General features: G+C 41.1%; 1 protein-coding gene across 4 annotated transcripts in view; it reads right to left on the minus strand.

The window, feature by feature from the left end:
• Window positions 1-18,379, minus strand: part of ARHGAP22 (Rho GTPase activating protein 22) — a 149,425-nt gene that overhangs the window by 106,174 nt on the left and 24,872 nt on the right. For all 4 annotated transcript variants that reach the window (XR_004253472.1, XR_004253471.1, XM_032190987.1 and 1 more), the window contains exon 3: window positions 14,252-14,339. Coding sequence is in view for 2 of the 4 variants with exons in the window: in XM_032190987.1 (XP_032046878.1) it covers window positions 14,252-14,339 (88 nt within the window). In the remaining 2 variants the exon portion in view is untranslated. The remainder of the gene's footprint in view (window positions 1-14,251; window positions 14,340-18,379) is intronic.

Below are 18,379 nucleotides of genomic sequence, written 5' to 3' on the forward strand. Positions count from 1 at the left end.
AAAGTAAACCTCTGCAGCACTGAAAGGTAAAAATCAAAAGCAGAAAATCCACTCTGAGTGTTAGGCAGACAACCTATGCTGCTGCCTTCAGTGATTCAGGAGAGCTCTGGCTGGATCTGCTCAGAGTAATGGAGAAAAACATTTCTCAACAGTTATCTGATCAGAGCATCAATGTCTATTTGATGAAAGCAACAATGCAGCTTACTTTGCCACGTGGATGTCTTTGCAGGCATTATAAACCCATCTCCAACCTACAGACAGGTTTTGCCTCGTGAGCAGTGGGCTCCTACCAGGGCAGCAAAAGACATCAGTTGCTTTGGAAAAGAGCAAAAACTGAGTAAAGCCAAGCCCCCTTTTGCTTCAGAAATCCCTTCTGTCATAGAACACTGGCATTTTCTCCAGAGAAACAACTACAACTACAGGAAATCAGGAAAAGAACCAGCATCACTGCACGTCTTAGGACACCCTCACTCTGGTGCCCCAACACACAGAACAGCTTTGGCAAATCTCACAAAACTCTGTCCTTCCAACTCCTGATCTATGGCTCTTTTCGTTAGGCAACTGCCAAGTTCCCAGTTTTCCTCTGGAAATATCAAGATGGCATTTCAAGAAACTCAGGACAGCATTTCTTGTCCACTGCTGGCCTCTCTCCTTTTCCATTTGAGTAAGCTTTTTACACCAAACCAGTGCTCTACGGTGCTAACACTGTAGCAGAGCACTACTAAGTTGGCTAACTTAACAGTTGGTATGCATTTCAAGATGCCTTCAAAAAAGGTTAATTTAAAAGCCATTCCAAAAGCTTACCGCTCCACCCAAGAATTTAAAAATATATCAAGCTAGTACAGAATTCCTACTACCCACTGGCTCAGGAAGAGTATTTTAGTAGTGTAATAGCACACGTAGAAGAGTATGTGAGTACATTAAAGTCAACCTTAGCTGATGTATATCCAAATATTAAAACTCACTTAAAGGAATACTTCATCTCTTATAAGTGCCTTATTTTATTTAGTAATAAGGTGAGATGCTACCTCCCCCAACACTTCTTTCCCCTGAGATGGTAGAAGTCTAAACCATCTTCCCCTTCCAGACCCCATCATCCCCCACCCCTAAAAGCCCAACCCTCTAAATAAACACTTCTAAAGCCTTTAACATAAACTGTGAAAGAAATGTTTTTGCAAATTCCAGTTCTCCAGCTTGGTAACAGTCTGAAAAATAGCTTGCTGACAGAAGAATCAGGTCTTCATGGCTTACAGGAATTTCCAGTTAGTTTGCTCTTCCACAAAAGAACATGAGTTAGCACCAAACGTGTATCACTAGACAGTACGAGGTATTACTGCATTCTAGCTATGTTGTGATTTTGTGTTCACTCATTCCTTTTCCTAAGTGATACAACACATTCCCTTTAGACAAGCTAGGCTTATAATACAGCACACTTATGTTAAGAAAGGCATTATGGGCTTAAAGAAATAAGTATTTTAAAACACAAGATCAAAAGTCACCTAACTGGTGAGACACGATCAGCATTTCAGAACATATAACCTGGTCCTATTAAATGGTTTCTAGTCTAAAAAGTCACAAGATACATGAAAAATTATTCTGAGTTGACCATGTCTATTCCCTTCCTCTTCTCTGCAATCACTGTACCTCCAAGTGACCTTCAGCACCTGAAGTCATACCACCAGAGAGCAACAGCTGAATAATTTTCACTGACATTTTGGCATTTTTTCCCCATAGCATTGACCATTTTTAAGAGAGGTACCCAGGTGGCCGCCTCCTTTATTCCTTCCATTCAAGTAAAATCACTCTCCAACCTAAAATACTTGTTGAAATTAAAAGGAATCCTATGAAAAAGGAATGAATAGAGTGTGCAAATTCTAATGGACCATCTGGGTCCAAATTCAAAACAGAGAAATTTTAGGTGCAAGCAACATCAAGCAAAGAAAGCTTCATTGTAAATGTCTATACAGCTTTAGCCACATTGTGCTACAGAGTAAATCCTGTAACTCTAACCCTTCCTCTCTTTAGGGTCTTTGCCCCAGGGTCATCAGCAAGCTCTTAGGGTTCTGGCATTAAAGTGCTGTTGAAGCACAAAAAAAAACAAAAAAAAAAAAAAAAAAAAACATGTCAGCCATGTCCATGGACAAAATCTCCTTTTTACGGAGTTTTTCACACCTGCATCTAGCAAAGCTGATGCCCTTACTGTTGCATTTTTTGTTAGTAGAAAGAATGGGTGCACTGATTAAAGGAGTATGCTAGGGCAGCACTTACTGCTGTGCTTTCATTTCTTTCAGTGGCATGTAAGCACACTGCCTGACTTCAGCATCTCTCACCCTGCATCACAATCATTTCTCACCAGTGGCCCTGCACCCAGAGCTGTTCTTGCACAACTCGCCCCCACTGAGAGCCCATAGGGGAAGAACAGTTAAATACACAAAGTGGACTTATGGAGACCAGGGCAAAATCTGTGATGCTGTTAACATTACAACTGAAAGCAAAGTTTTTTCTCCGATTCATATTCAAACCACATGGTCTCAAAGCAGAGCCTTTGGGGCCTCTGGAGTGGGAGAATTCTCACACCAATGTAGCTAGAAATAAATATTAAATCCACAACACCAAATCCAAGGAAGCAGCACAGCTTGTACAATTAGCCTTCAATATAATGCATATACAGTCGGTTACAACACAGCCGTTCCTCATGGCCTCACAGAGGCTCCCCTTTTAACAGGCTATTCTTTTGATTTCATAGTTTTTTTCTTTATTATCTCACACACACCTTTTCTTTATTATCTCACACACACCTTTCCCAAAGTTTTCACGAGTCAGACACCTCATGATTAAACCCAGAACTAACAACAGTATTTCATGAGCTCAGCATGATATACAGCATCTTTGGTACCACGTGAGGGCATGGATATCAACATCTTAAGTGGACTTCAGTCAGATGAGCAATGGTTTATAGATGCAGAATGCGTTGCCTAATCCTGCAGTTACAAATACATCTGCCTCCATTGGCTGAGGTTCAAAGCCAGACTTTGAAAGAATGTATACGCACTGGGCTGTGCACCTGCCAGAACAGAGGTGGGAGACAAACTCTGAGAAAGTAAACAGTCTGCTAACAGGAAGACTTCTATAATAAGTGACCTGAACTTTGTCTTCCTAATGGACAGTTAGGAAGTGTTTGACAGCAGGCCAGCTGCCACAGTTCAATTACAGTGCCTGAAGAAAATTAGGAAAATTATGCTTATCAGAGTGTGCTACACTAAACAGAACATAGTCCTGATCCCAGCTGCCTCACTGCTCTTGGTTTATAAAACAGTATCTTGAGCAGAACCCACTGTGATAGGTACTGGAGAGATGCTGTAAGGCTTCAGAAAGCCTCTAAATTCACTAAATAACCACTAAATTCAACACAAATTAACCACATGTCAGTATGTGTTCTCAGGGGTCACCACGTTGTGCTCCTTTTAAATTTTTACTGAAAGTAAGAGGAAAAAAGTCGGTTCAAAATACAGCTTTGGTGACAAGGTACTTGTGATCACAAGTAGTACTTTTCTTCTAAATCTGCAATTTTACACCTGTTTAGAAACATACTGCTAAAGTAATAAAGCCAAAGTCATTCCTAGTGTTGATAATACAAACACAAAGCTGACCAGTTCTGTACTGACATAACTCAGCTCTTTTAATGCAGTGCAGTGTAAAATGGCATGATGTCCTCTACATAACAGAGCATACATCTAGGCATACCTTAGAAATGACAAGCTCACGCATGACTTACAGAGAAGCTATACCTGGGTAACTAGCAGGAGTTAAAACTGTTTCCAGAACAAACCAATAGACAGGTAAAATACAGCCATGCTGGTTAGTAACTAGGTCTCAATAAAAATTATAATACCTCTCCTTCAAGCCAAAGATATTTAACTAGATCAACAGGCTCTGATAGTCACTCTAATTCAGTGGAACTAACTTCCACTATAGAGCATAAAGCTGTCAGAAAAGAAAGTACACCCAATGTCCTGCAATAACATCTAAACCCAATACTCAAGAATCTACAGGATTCTATCTGTTAGGAGAGCTTGCATCAACACACAACAAAAAAAGCAAAAGCAAAACCAACACCCACACATTCTGGACATGCCAGAGATTCCACATCCATCCCTTGCTGAATAAATTTCTCTGAACAACAGTAATTGACAGAAAGAGACTGATTCTACTAATTTATTGATTTGAAAACACATGGTTTTCTTTAGTTTTCCAACTCCATTTTCCAGGGACACCTTGTAGTAATAAAATCGCACACGTTTCATTTATACGCTATTAACGTCAGCATTTCTCCTGGCTGTCCCAGAGAAACTAAATTGTTTTGCTTATTTCACATTTTTATCATTTTTTGTGTTGCACTGGTCCTTCAGAAAGTACACAATCTGCACTACCAGCATTTCAGGTGTCAGATGAACTTGTTTCCCTGCAGTAATTTGTATCTTTTTAAGTTTTTGAAAAAGCCTTAAAAGCATTAAAAGGTCCAAGATGGACCTTTGTCATGACATGCTCTGACTTCCTGAATAACACAAGAGAATCTCATGAGCAAGATCCAGTGCAGAATATATTTTGTGGGCAGCTGTGTTAATAGGATCCTGCCCAAGTGTAAGGCTAAGTACAGGCATTAGTGTAGGATAAGTATATGAAAATCATTAATAAGAAGCACATAAGTCACTTTGACACCTGAATCTTCTCCCACTCATCATACCTAATCACTATTTGGAAATAACTAAAGTAGCATTCAAAGGCTAAAGAAAGCTTTTAGAACATAACATTAAGTTATTCTTACTTTATAGCATGGCAGCTTATTTAACAAAGCATAAATCTTCAATGTTATGCCCTAAGCAATACATCTTTGCAGTATTTCCTCCTCCTCTCTATGAAGTTTAGATAGCCTGGTGCAAGCTGGTTCTCACTGATAGCACACTGGTTATCCCTAAAGCATTTCAGACAAACAACACTTCAGGTTTTGCATGTGAATCCTCACAGCTGTTTGACAGCAGGCCAGCTGCCACTTCAAACTGGTATTAGTGCATCATTCACTAAGAAACAGTTCATAAACATACCAGATAGCAGTTTACCAATTAGAATTTCTTTTGGATGCTGGAGCAGCACACTATCAGCTTTCTGTTCCTTCCCCCACACTTTTGTGTGGGCCACGTGAAAGGGAAGTGTGTTTTCTTTTTCTTACCTTTGCACCCCAAATGACTTCCAGCTGGTATTTTCAAGTCAGCATATTATCCTGAGCAGTTAAGCTACCAGCACTAGCAGGTACCTTAGTCACATCAGCAGTGCTGCCTAACAGGTTTGTCAGTACATAGCGTGTTTTCACTCTCTATTCTTTAGATAAGGGTTGGCGTGCATGTCAGAATTCCCTTCTGGGGAACAAAGACTGTTTTCTTACTTACATGATGTCCAGAGTTGGTTTAAAGACCAGTCCTGCTTCTTGCCCTGTTTTCAAGGAATGTAATGTAACTGATACAGTTCCACAGTGTGTGGGGAGGAAGTTTGTATATTCTGCGTATCCTGAACCTGCTGCATACCACAGAAAATCAGATCCACAGCACCTCAAATCAGGTAGGAAACCAGCCTAAACCCACAGGTCATTAAATGCTACAGATGTTTCTGCAGTTCTGTGATGACAACAGCAGGAGTGAAACAGATACACAAGAAATTCAGTTTGTTCTTTGTCCACGAAATTTTACATTTAAGAAGAGATGTTTTCTTTATTCCTGCTATTATACCAAACACAAAAGCAGCGTGAATTCCACAAATAGATACACATGCATCTGCTGCCAGTTCAGGATACATAGAACATTTTTTAAAAAAGAAAAACCTCAAAGAATCATCATCCACCGCCCCAAAAATCAGCTATTTACTTCTAGTCTCAGAGCTAAAGAAAACACACTCAGCAGACATGCTGACCCTTAAAATGCTCAAGTGCAGAAAGTCGAGAGGAATGCAGCCACTGGAATAATCTATGTAAAAGGATGAGCAAACCTAAGTGCATCTCCAGCTAACACAACCAACAAAAGTCTACAAGTTAATGGCTCCTATGAACTACATTGCCATATATTATGCCTTATTTTACTTTACTTCATTATACTAATGTACTAGAGTATCTTTATCTGAGGCATCCCAAACATTGCATAAAATGTGCAGAGAACTCACCTGTCCTTCTTACAAATGGGAACACAGCTGCTTCTGGCACAGAACATAGCTTAACCTCCCAACAGCAGCATCAAAGCACACAAACTTCTAGACAGCATTGAAGACTTGATTTCTGACAAATTAGCAAGAAATATAGGGAAGGCACTATATAATTGATCCTGTTGACAGATTGATAATCATATCTTCATGGAACAAAGCTGTTCCTGCACAGAAATGCTAAAAAAAAAAAAAAAAAGTATCTCTGCTCACCACACATGCCTTAGGGCTTAATATATTATCCTTAAGGTAGAATATTCAGAGCTTACACTGGAACGTCTCAGAAGGAAGAATTCAAAATCTTAATTTGCACTAAAAAGGCCAACCTGATGAGATTAAATGACGACTTGTACATTCCAGCGACAACATGCCATCATCTCACTAAGCCACATTTGTATACCCAAAGGGCAGCCCACACAAAATTCTGTGCAGACATATTTGACTTTCATGAATACAATGGGTTAAGGAAAACTGCTCAAGAACAGTGAGATTGTGTCTTAATTATCTCCACTAGCAGAAAAAGTTATTCATGAAACTCCTTAAGCCTCATTCTCCTTCCCCAGTAGGCCATATGCTCTTGCAATTGAAGTTGTAAAAAGCAGCATCCTTGCTGAAAGACAGCACTTTCATTCAAGATAGCTAGATGCTACTGATCAGAGATCAGACACAGAGTTTTTCTCTGGAGATGCAGATTCCAGGACAGCTCAACACATACTGCCACAGCGTGTTTCCGGGACCACTTTCAACTGCCCAGGGTCCCAGAGCACTGATGGATATAGATAGTATAACAGAGTAGATTAAACACTTCTAAGCAAACAAAGGAAGAATCTTGTTTATTCCATAAAGCAGCGTCTTTGCTTGCCAAATGCAAACATAGGCCTTGGGCATTACATATGGTGCAGGAAAAAAAAAAAAAAAAAAAGCAAAAAAGCAATTTACAGGCTGCAGGTGCCTCCCAGTGCCCTTCAAGATGTTTTAAGTTGATAAAATAAGGTAGGTCAAAACATTTGTAACTATCAGAGAGCATCATAGCCCTGAGGTGGAACAGAAGCCTCATAACGACTCTGTACAAAAGTCTGGATGCAGTCTGAAGACCTTAACTAGCAATGAGTCATTGCCTTAAGTAGGCAACAGTGTATTGGTCTAGTTACACAGATACACCACTGGACTTAATACAACATTTCTGAAATCAATAAGGTTATATGAATTCAGAGGACAAAACTTCACTTTTTTCAGGCTCTTTTCAGAAATATGCATCAGTGACATAGTGAGTCAAGCTTTCAGGGAATGTATGGATCAGGCTATCAGTAAGAAGAGATGCATTGCCTGTAGAAGATTTGAGTTGCTAGTGTCTAATGCCTACTTGAGTGAAGCCAGGGTATCCATTAACTTTCCCAAATAATAGTTGCTGAACTCAAATCAATTTGTAAAGCAAACTTAAAAATACTGGCAGCCCCTTGGTGCTTCTATTGATGTTATATTGTCAGTGTCTGAACAGGTCATGATTTTTTTTTTTTTTTTTCAGGCAGACAACGGAATTATAGTTGAATAGGAAAGAAGCTGCTCTGAAGAAGACAATAGTATCTTTCAGAAAAATCCCTTAGGTGCAATGCAGTGGGAGGTTTAATCAAACTCCTTCATGCCCACATTCAGGCCAAGGAGGCAAAATGCTGGTTCCTTGAAACTGTAAAAATCTGAAAGATATATATTTTGAAAAATATGTTTATCATGTCCAGAACGGTGGAGGGGAGGAAAATCCAAGAGAGATGCAACAAAATAACCAGTATGTCCCTGGTCAGGATGTTAACCTAATGGAGCCGAGGTTTAAGTGGCTTCCCCACGCAGCCATTCCTGTACAGAATGTGCTTTGCTCTTCTATATGCAGAAAATCAACCTAACATGCAACAGGCAAACAACATGAACTTGAGTATTTTCAAAGACTGTTGATTTTGGTGCCTGTGAGTGCACCTCTAAGCTTGCAGTGGTATTGTGTGGATCCAAGCAGAGTAAGTTGCTCATGGTGGGACAAATGTGCAGAAATGTATGTTGTTTTGTATTCTATCTACAGGGCACAGCATTAGCCTCACAGGTAATAGGATTGTTTGGGAACTCTTGCTTGTTGCTTTGCTTTTGAGGATACACCAAGGAACAATTAGGAGTGGCTGATTTCCTCTTAACAGGATGAACTCGAACGATTCAGGACAAAATGCCATAACCGTTTCCAACCACAAGGCAGAAAGTACCAGCACCATCTAGTGTTCAGGAGCAAAAGGAGCAAGCAGAACATATACCAAAGTATCAACAGTTTCTGCATTTTTTGTTAAGGAAGTACAGGTTGTACACTTCCAAGGAGACTCAGACTACACTCATCTGACATGTAAAAAGAGTCCCTGCAGCAAGTAAAAGCCAAGCAGATGCATCTGTCCTTATCTTAGTGCTCAGGCTATCATGAAGGACTTCACGCCTAGCTACAAGGAAAGTAGTAAAAAACAGTTTCCAGATTGTACAACAGGAAAAAAAAAAAAAAAAGACATGCAGTTTTATTGTGCTATGCATGCCTTTATAAAGACAGTTCAGAGAAGATATCTTAGGTTTCTCCCTCCTTAATAAAGTCAAACAGTGGCAATGGCAGCTCCCCTGCAAAACCAACACCAATCAACCTTCTTCTACAGGTCAATACAGTGCCACAGATGCACCCTGATGTCTGTAAACTCTCATTTGCTAAGTGTTTCCACAGTGCTCCATTGAAATAATAGTCTTCTTCTCTTCAGTAGGTCCCAGAACTACTTTCTTTGCCATTTCCCTAATCAATATTCTGAGTGTTGAAGCCTAAATAAAACCCTTTAATATCAACGTCACATATCCAGGTACGCTGTCAGTTGTCAGCCGTAGGCTTCAGTAGAAAAAAATAATTACCAGCAGCAAACTCAGTTTCCTGCTGTTAGTTAGAACTGCAGTTTGCACTGAATAATAGAGAATATAGAATGATCTTTAATGTCTGAATTTCTAATTGCCCCTCCAGGTATTTTCATTGCACACCATGCCAATGGGAACTGAGATAAAAAGGCCACAAACAAACTTAATTGGTGTTGATCACCTGGGACACAGAAGCGTACTGCAGAGCAGAGTGCTTTGTAAGCACGGTTCACCCTACTGGAAAAAGACAAAGAAGGTGCCACTCCAACTGCTTGGTAAGATGCTACCAACAACCCTGGTGGACTCCCTGCACAACATGGAGGCAACGATAACTATCCCTGTAAGATTCCCATCTTCCAACTCTGCCTTTATTGAGCTCAGTCTTTAAAATTAATTGAAAATCATGCCACAACTCCGATTTCTAAAGCTTTGAAAATAACCTTCTAAATGTTAATCAAACATAGGCAGTCTTCTTTGCTCTCGGTAAATTCCGTAACGTGCCTGAGACAACAGGTCTGAAAACTGAATTGCCTCATCAATGAGAGGGCTGGCAGCATTACTCAAAGGGAGCACAAAAAGCAACCCCAAAGTGTATTTTTCATCAAGCTTGGATTGATTGACCAGAAGTCTGATTGGTCTGAGAACTGTTTTTTCAGTCATAACAGCTGAAGTGCGGGATGTGGTAGGATATGGAGAAGACAAGAGGAAAGGGGAAAAGCAAGATCTAGCCCTTGAGCAGTGGTTTCCAGTGAAATCAAATTACACTTACCACAACACTGCACAATACTCATTGTGCTCATTTTTACATACAGACCTAGCTAAGAGCTGTCACTATTAACCTCAGCAGACAGCACTGTGGCAAGAAACACAAGTAGCTGCTGTCAGGGACCAGGAGACACGGCGATGTGCACCATGATTTTTGGTCATGAATTTTTCAGCAAGATTGCTTTCAATCACAACATACCAGTTTGGAAAAAAAAAAAAAAAAAAAAAAAAAAAAAACAAAAAAACATAAAAGGACACATTTTCTTCATCAGGAGGAAGGACTGAAGGGCCCTAGAAGGATTTCAGAGACAAAAATGAAGCAAAACTACCCCTCCCATACAGACCAGTAATGAGGAAGAATACTTGTAGGTGACAGGTCCAGGCTTCTGGTTTAAATCTAGAGGAACAGAAACTTGGGTCTCCTACACTGCAAGAAAGACTGGTAGTCACAGAGGTAGCAGCTCATCCCTGGTAAGTTTCTTGTTCATGTTTCTATCTTTCCTTTCCCATTCTTCATGAAAAAATCGACTGAACCCATTTCTAGAACAAAATAGTAGTATCTTCTTAGGTCATCAAGTTTTCTATAAAGAAAAGCTATTCTCCATTCAGTTGGTAATAACCCCTGCCCTATCTATTGGAAAACAGCACTTTTCACCTCCTATATTCTGAACCTTTTTTTTTTTTTTTTTTTAAACCACTCCCTTGACTCTGAAAACGTTATTTATATCAGAAAATACCTTATTCTGCAGAGGAACTAGAGCATCTCCTCTCATAATGCTGCAGAGATCAGAGAATTAAAACTAGGCAGACTATTTGACACAGAACATTAAAAGCATCAACTTCCTAGAAGATAAGACATTCGGAGCATTTAAGCCACCAGTACTTCCCTAAGACATTCTCAAAAATCAATCCCCGTGTGTTTTACACACCACATTTCATCACTCTGATTACTATGGGCTACAAAGCAACCATTAATTCACCTGGGGTTACTGTGCATTTCAGAGTCAGCTGCTGTTTCTGTTACCAGATCTGGACTCCTCACCCAGGCAACATACAATGGTTATTTTCTTCCTGAAATATCAGCTGCTATATGTGATGATCACCCCCAATTGATTTAAACTTTGCACCTCACCTCAGACCACCCCGATAATTTTATAGAAACATCCCACCCCCAACCTGAAAATGTGCCCTGGAACATGTAGGCAACCAGTGAAGTGTTCACAGTTTACCCTACCATTCTACTATGAATTCTACAAGTTGTGACGGAAAAAAGTATGAACAGCTTTAAAAGGATCTCAAAATGCACAGTTTCTCAAGAAAAGACAACGGAAAACATCTCTGCCAAAGGAGGTATTTCAGGAAGTCCTGCCACCAGATATAACACTGGTTTGACTGTAGAAATGTTTTGCAGTCTCTCGTGTCCCCACTTAACCCTTCTCCCAGCTGCACTATACAGCTTAGAAATGAACTCAATGAAACATGAATAATACACAATGCCCGTCATTAGTTCTTGTTACTCAGCAGAAAATCAATACAGGCTCTCTTACAGTGCAGGACATGCTGTTAATCTAGTCCCTGCACTCTGAGGAAGCAATTCCAATGGCAGCCTTTACACAACCTGCAGCAGAGAAAAGGCGGTGAGATCCAAGCAACAGTTCTGGCAATAAATATGCTGAAAGCCGTAGCTATCAAACACTAAACAGGTTTTGGAGATAATTGGTACTATAGGTCAAAGCTTGGGACGCTTCCTTGCCAGGAGATACGAGACAGATCTCAGTCTCACCTTGCCAGCTAAGTTGATAACAGGACACTACGGAAACATTGTCAGGCACACAGCACTGTTCTGAATTTTGTTAAAGCTCAGCAGCTCACAAGAAGAGTAAAGTCTCATACTTGTATTTACAGCTCTGGAATGTGCTTGCATTCAGAAGTTTCACAACTTAGTTTAAAAAGACTAAAAGATCCTGTCATCCTTACAGAAACTACACAGTCCTAGTTTACACTGGGAGAACTGAGGCACAGTTAGGCAGCAATATGGTCATGGCTATACATACAACACAAGGGAAGATGGGAACTGATGGAAAATGTTACTGGTCCCACAAGATCATTTGTGCTCCCCTTCCTATCTGGCAATCAACCATGAGCTGTGCACTATGTGGGTGTTCTGCAGTCTGGCAACCACACAGAGCACAGTCATTTCAGAAGATGTGCAAAAAGGAAAAGGCATTTATGCCAAAACCAACCCAGAATAAATGTACTGTGAAGAGAATAGGAAACTCTTCAGGCCACATTCTCCAGTGACGTCTGTGCCGAGTCACATTGAGTATTGACTGGTTATTTATAGCATTTTTCAATACTTCCTATCCTTGTAGCAAATAAGCTCCCTACAGACATGAATAGATTTAGCTCCACAAGGTAGGGAAAACATCTGAATTTTGCAGGCAGGACAGTGGTTCACCAAGAGCAAGTAGTTTTTCTTAGGAACACAGAGAAAGGGCAATATCAAAAAGGCAAGCTGAACACAGATGTCCTGGGACTCACAACCATGCTGTGAAGCATTGCTTTTTTCCACCCCTTTGGATACCCTCTTTCAAGTAGCCACATGGCATTGTTTTTATCAGCTCCACTGAAGCAACAGCCACTTGTGGTTCAGGACAATTCTTTTGTAGTCTACAGAAACAAAACTTGATGGGCTGGGCAAGAAGTGAAGAATGCCAATTTATCTAACTAAAACCAAAGGGCAAAATGCAAGTCTGCAGGAAACTCAACTGAGACAGCCAGTGAGTCAGTTAACCATTTCTCTTTAGTGCCAGAGCACATGGGATCATTCACAACCACAAAAATCCAAGTGCTTTCACAGCCCAGGTCCACAGTACTGCTACAATAGTATACTGCACAATATTTGTGAAATGGTGCATAAGATCTGTCACTTTCAAGCAGTGAATGCTTGTCTAAGAGCCTTGTCTAATGCTTGTCTAAGAGCCCTTCCACATAATCAACACTGAGCCCAATGCCCACCGTTTGCGCAGCCCAGGCTATGAAGGCATGGAACAGTATACGAAAAAGGGAGCATTAACAGATAACGTTCAGCAAGAAGAAAGAGAGAAAAAAAAAATCTTCTCCCCAAGCAGCTTCTTGTGTGTCAAACAGAATGCTCTGACCGTTATTGCAAAACCCTGCCTGCTGGTGTAATTCAAAGCCTTTCAGTACCACCCATTCCATTGACTAATATTGTGTTAAAAAGAGTGTTTAACATGGGCATTTTAAGTCCAGCCTGATTAGGTGACAAGAAGAGAGACCCTAATGTGCAAGTAAATGTACACCTGCCTCCTCAACAGCAGCACTGAAATAAGGGGACAAGAGTCCCTGCACTGCTTATTCTGTTTGAAAGTAATTACATTAAACTGCCTTTTTTAATAAAAACAAAAATAAAAATCTGCTCCATCAACAGCATTCCAAGGGGAAACAGACAACATTAAGAAGCATGGAAGCTAGTCCATGCAAGAGAAAATGGCCATGAAGTGAAAGCATGACTGAATCAGTGCACTCAATTTTTAGCCTAGTCAACTCCATCTCCCATCTTGCTTTCAGCAACTCAGTCTTCAGATATTGGTAGACAGCTGTGGAGAGACTCGCCTGGCTTGTCTTTGCCACTCCTCTTGTCTAACACTGCTAGCAGTGCAGCAGCTTTCTTCTCTGCAGATCTTACCACCTGAAGCTACCCCCCAAAATTTGTTGCCTTCAAGTCTATGTACAGGAACAATCCTCACCCAGACACAATCGGACCTGAATAAAGTGAGTACAATTGCTCCTAGGCTGCAACAAAGAACTCAGAATATACCCCAGAGCTAGGAAACATTTACACAGGAGACAAAATGATTTGAAAAGCTCTGTATACATTTTGTCCAAAAAAATGGTCTCTTTCAACACTCCTATTACCAATTTGAGAAAGAGCAGTAGAATACATAAAAAAGCAATTACATCTAAATACTGCATACCTCTTTTCCACAAGTTCTGTGCTGTGCATTAGCTCCTGCCACAAAATATAACAAGCAGAAAAACACAAAAAATTGAGAGCACACAACACTCCAGGCGAGGTGTGCCCCTGAAAAATCAAGGGCCACAATGCATCTCAGCTCCTGCTTTCATGAGGTATCACATCAGCAGTTGTACCCAAAACAAAGATTACCACAGTGAAGAAGTCTGTCAAGTCCTATTTCACAAATTGGTCTAGACAATTTCACTAGTGTGTCAGAATGCTTAGAATTCAAGTGAGCCACACAGCTCATTAATGTTACGTACGAAATAGAAAGAAATACTGGCCTACCTGGGGCAATTTCAAAAAGATGCTTTCCTGGTTCATCAGGATTAGGTGGCAGCTCGTTCACGTGACTGCCTTGCAGTAGAATGAGACCCTGTAAGGGACACAAACACCAGTGAAATGGGAAGATGCATGAAGAGGGTAAAGAAAAAATAAACATAATATTGCAAATTTAAGCCCCCCCCCTCTTTCACTAAGTCCTTCATTTTTCCAACCCCATCTCTTCCGAGCAAGAAAAATACTTGAGCTGGTCACGCACTTGCCTCACACTGGATACTTGTGGTCAAACGATCTTTCCTCTGTAGTAGCACTACTCTGAGCTTGCACAGGTGAATTCTACTTGATTTCCTTGATTAATTATCCCTTATGAAAATTTTCTCATATTACATCTATTCTTCCTTCACCTTTTAATTTCTCACTTAACTGAGTTTCAAAACTGAGTTTTAATTAACTCAGAGTGCAGCCTGCAAGCTATATTATCAGGCTGCATATATCGTATCACCTTGCATAACAGCATGCTCGCTAAACTTTGACTTTCATCTCAGCTTCCATGAGCTAGCTAAACAAAAGCCATAAACTGAGGTAAATTTCAGTCTAGTTTGTACCTCTGCCTCTCGCATACAAGAAACTCATTTGACTAGCTGGAATTTTTCTAAACCTTGAAGAGTTGGAATGTGAGCAAAACCTGCGCTCTAGCCCCATCTCTGGAAAGTACTTCCAGTTCATAAGTATATAACATACCAATGATCTTCAGATCAGCTTCACATTTCAGTGAATTATCGCTTACACTGTAACCATTTTTTAGGGGACAAGTTTCTCTAAAGGGTAACAGAGAACCGGCTTACAGTTGTCCAATGTCTGGCAATATAAGCACTCTCAATAACCAGGATGTAGAAGACAAAAAACAATTCATAGTTGCAGGAAGGGTGTATCAGTTCTTACAGCTGCTGTCACTGGTAGAAAGACATTACTAAATTTAAACACATAGATGTGTCATGTGTCCTTGCCCAGCAGTCCTCAGACAGCATTAATTTACTTCCCAAGCAAGATTGCTAATGGTGGATTAAATCAGTTTAATTCCCCAAAGTTTAATACCCCAAGGTATCCCTAACTTGATATATGCCAAAGCATGCCCCAGAAATAAACCTCAGTCATGACTAAGTTATTCCTCCCTCCCTGAGGCTTTGGTAGCCATCCCTGAGATGACTGGACAGCTCCAAGGATGGGCAAAAGGTTACATTGCTTCCAGTAAGCTGGAAGTTCAGATCCAGTTTTTGATAATAGCATTACCTTATACTCTTTTCTATAGGAAAAAAGTTTAAGGAGCTGGCATGCTTGAACTTCGTCAAGCATGGGTCTAGGGTCCAGAGAGAAAACGTATGAGGAGCAGCTGAGGGCCCTTGGTTTGTTCAGCCCCAAGCAGAGCAGGCTGAGGGGAGGCCTCATGGCGGCCTGCAGCTTCCTCGCAGGGGGAGCGGAGGGGCAGGCGCTGAGCTCTGCTCTCTGAGGACAGCGACGGGACCTGAGGGAACGGCATGGAGCTGGGACAGGGGAGGGTCAGGCGGGTGGTTAGGGAAAGGTTCTGCACCCAGAGGGTGGTCGGGCACCGAGTCAGGCTCCCCAGGGCAGCAGTCACAGCATCAAAGCTGCTGGAGCTCAAGAAGCACTCGGACAATGCTTTCAGACACATGGTCTGAGTTTCGGGCGTTCCTGTGTGTCCTGGTTTCAGTTAGAACAGAATTAATTTTCTTCCTAGTAGCTGGTGGAATGCTGTGTTTTGGCTTAGGATGAGAAGAGTGCTGATAACACCCCGATGTTTTAATTGTTGCAGAGCAGTGCTTATACCAAGCCAAGGACATCTCAGCCTTTTGCTCTGTCCTGCCAACAGGCAGGCTGGGGGTGCAGTAAGAACTGGGAGGGGACAGACCCAGGACAGGTGACCCAAACTAGCCAAAGGGGTATTCCATACCATCTGACGTCATGCTAAACAATATATAGGGGTGGCTAGCCGGGGGGAGGGGGCTGGACTGCTCGGTTAGGCTGGGCATCGGTCAGCGGGTGGTGAGCAATTGCATTGTGCGTCACTTGTTTGTATATATTATTATTTTCCTATTATCACCATTGTATTATTATTATTGTTGTTGTTATTATTACTTTTGTTATTATTATTTTCCTTATTAAACTGTCTTTATCTCAACTCACAGGCTTCACTTTCCATTTCTCTCCCCCGTCCCAGAGAGGGAGGGGGAGGGTGAGCAAACGGCTGCGTGGTGTTTAGCTGCCGGCCGGGTTAAACCACAACACTGTGTGGAGCCAGGAGCTGGACTCCATGATCCTTATGGGTCCCTTCCAACTTGGGATATTCTATGATTCTAATTTCTTACGATTTAGGTTGTTTTTACTGAAGTTGTATGTGCATATCTGGTTTTAATAGCTCCTGTGGAAAGGGGAAGAAATGGGAGTACTGTCTGTTCTTTCTTTACATAGCTTCGCAGGCTGAAAGTGTTTTGAGTGACCAGCCCTTCTTGTCTTTGCTGTGCAATCAGCAAGAAAGGGCTGAAAAGTAAATTATGAATAGAAAGAGAAAATTAGTAACTACATTTCGCCTCTGTTCAAGCAGTGCCACTGATTGCTCAGTTGCTGGCCTTCTGAGGTAATTGTAAGCACTGCCTTTCATGAATATCCAAGAACACTATAAATAAAAGAGCAGTTTTCTGGAGCTGTGTAAGGTTCATACTGTTTCACAGACTTCAAGGGCAGAAGAGAGTAGTAGGGTGTCTAGCCTCAGCTATACCATTACACATACAAGTACAGCTTTGTTCCTTTGTCTTGCAAAATTCACCCTGGATTGGAAAGAGGAAACAGGCAGCAAGTAGGTGGCTTTTATTGACAAGAAGTGCTCAGAAGACTTGTGGATAATCTTAGAGGACAGATGTGCAAGAACATGCAGACACCTTGATGATAAGGAAGCATCAAAATACCCAGCTGCCAGGAGATGTTGGTGTTACTTAACAGCTAGTTAGTTCCTGTTACCAACCGCAGTAGCATTCCCCATTTTTTCAGTGAAATTAATAAAAATATTCACCAAGTTTTTGTTATAACCTCCCCATGTATTAAACATGCAGCTGCCCTGCTATTCTCACATCCCCTTTTGGGTGTCCCATTATCAGATCTTTTACAGGCAGATCACATGGTTATTATCTCTGTTCAGTGACTATGTGTGGCTCTAATGTTCTAGCAGAGCCTGCAAATACTGCTGCAGAATGGAGTGTCAGGGCTCAGTTCCTGCCCCCTACATTGCGTAAAGGTTAGACTGGAGAAGGGCACAGTGTTGGAAGGTACCCAAGTTCATACTGAGTAGTTTATTTAGAATAGCTGTTAGATAAAACGAAGAGAAAGCAACAAGTCAACAGAACAATATTTCAGCAACTTCCTACCCAATCCTGTTGTCTTACATTTTTATTTTGAGGTTCACTTTAATTAGAAGATAGGATGAAGACTCTCCAAAAAGAACATGAAAACACTGAAAAGGCAACATGAGTAGAATGGTGGTGCATCACAAATTATTCCAAACTGGGGAAGGAAATGATCTTCAGCTTTGTAGCCCAGCAGCCAGAACATGCTGTAGAAAATTCAGCTGCTTTCTGGCATGCACAGTTCAGTCCCACTGCAGATATACTGAAGCTTTTTATCATACCAAATCAATTGTGGAAAAAGATAATTAATGCAAAGTAGCTTCCCCCCTCCCCAGGAAACTGGGGATGGGCACATGCCACCTCCTGCCCTTCAAGCAGAAGCAAACCTAGGGCTATTTTACACACCACACACTTTAGCAGAGTTATTAGGAACATCAGAAGCTCTTTGCAGGTCAGTCCTTCCTTCCCCCTTTACTGGGAGCACTTGAGAAAATATTCTAGAGTAGCAATAGCTGCAAGTTCACACTAGCTTTCAGCACAGAAGTCAGTCTGATGTAGTGGACTGTGCAGCTGCAACTATGTTTTACAGCACACAAGTGCACATAGTTTCAACAGTATGTGATGCACTAAAATTGCTAAGTAATTCCTCTTCACATCAGGAAGTCCATAGCATTCTCCTGACATCAAATCACAGCTCCATCTTTTTAGCATTGTTTTC

Source organism: Aythya fuligula, chromosome 7, assembly GCF_009819795.1.
Source record: "Aythya fuligula isolate bAytFul2 chromosome 7, bAytFul2.pri, whole genome shotgun sequence".
Taxonomy (NCBI): domain Eukaryota; kingdom Metazoa; phylum Chordata; class Aves; order Anseriformes; family Anatidae; genus Aythya; species Aythya fuligula.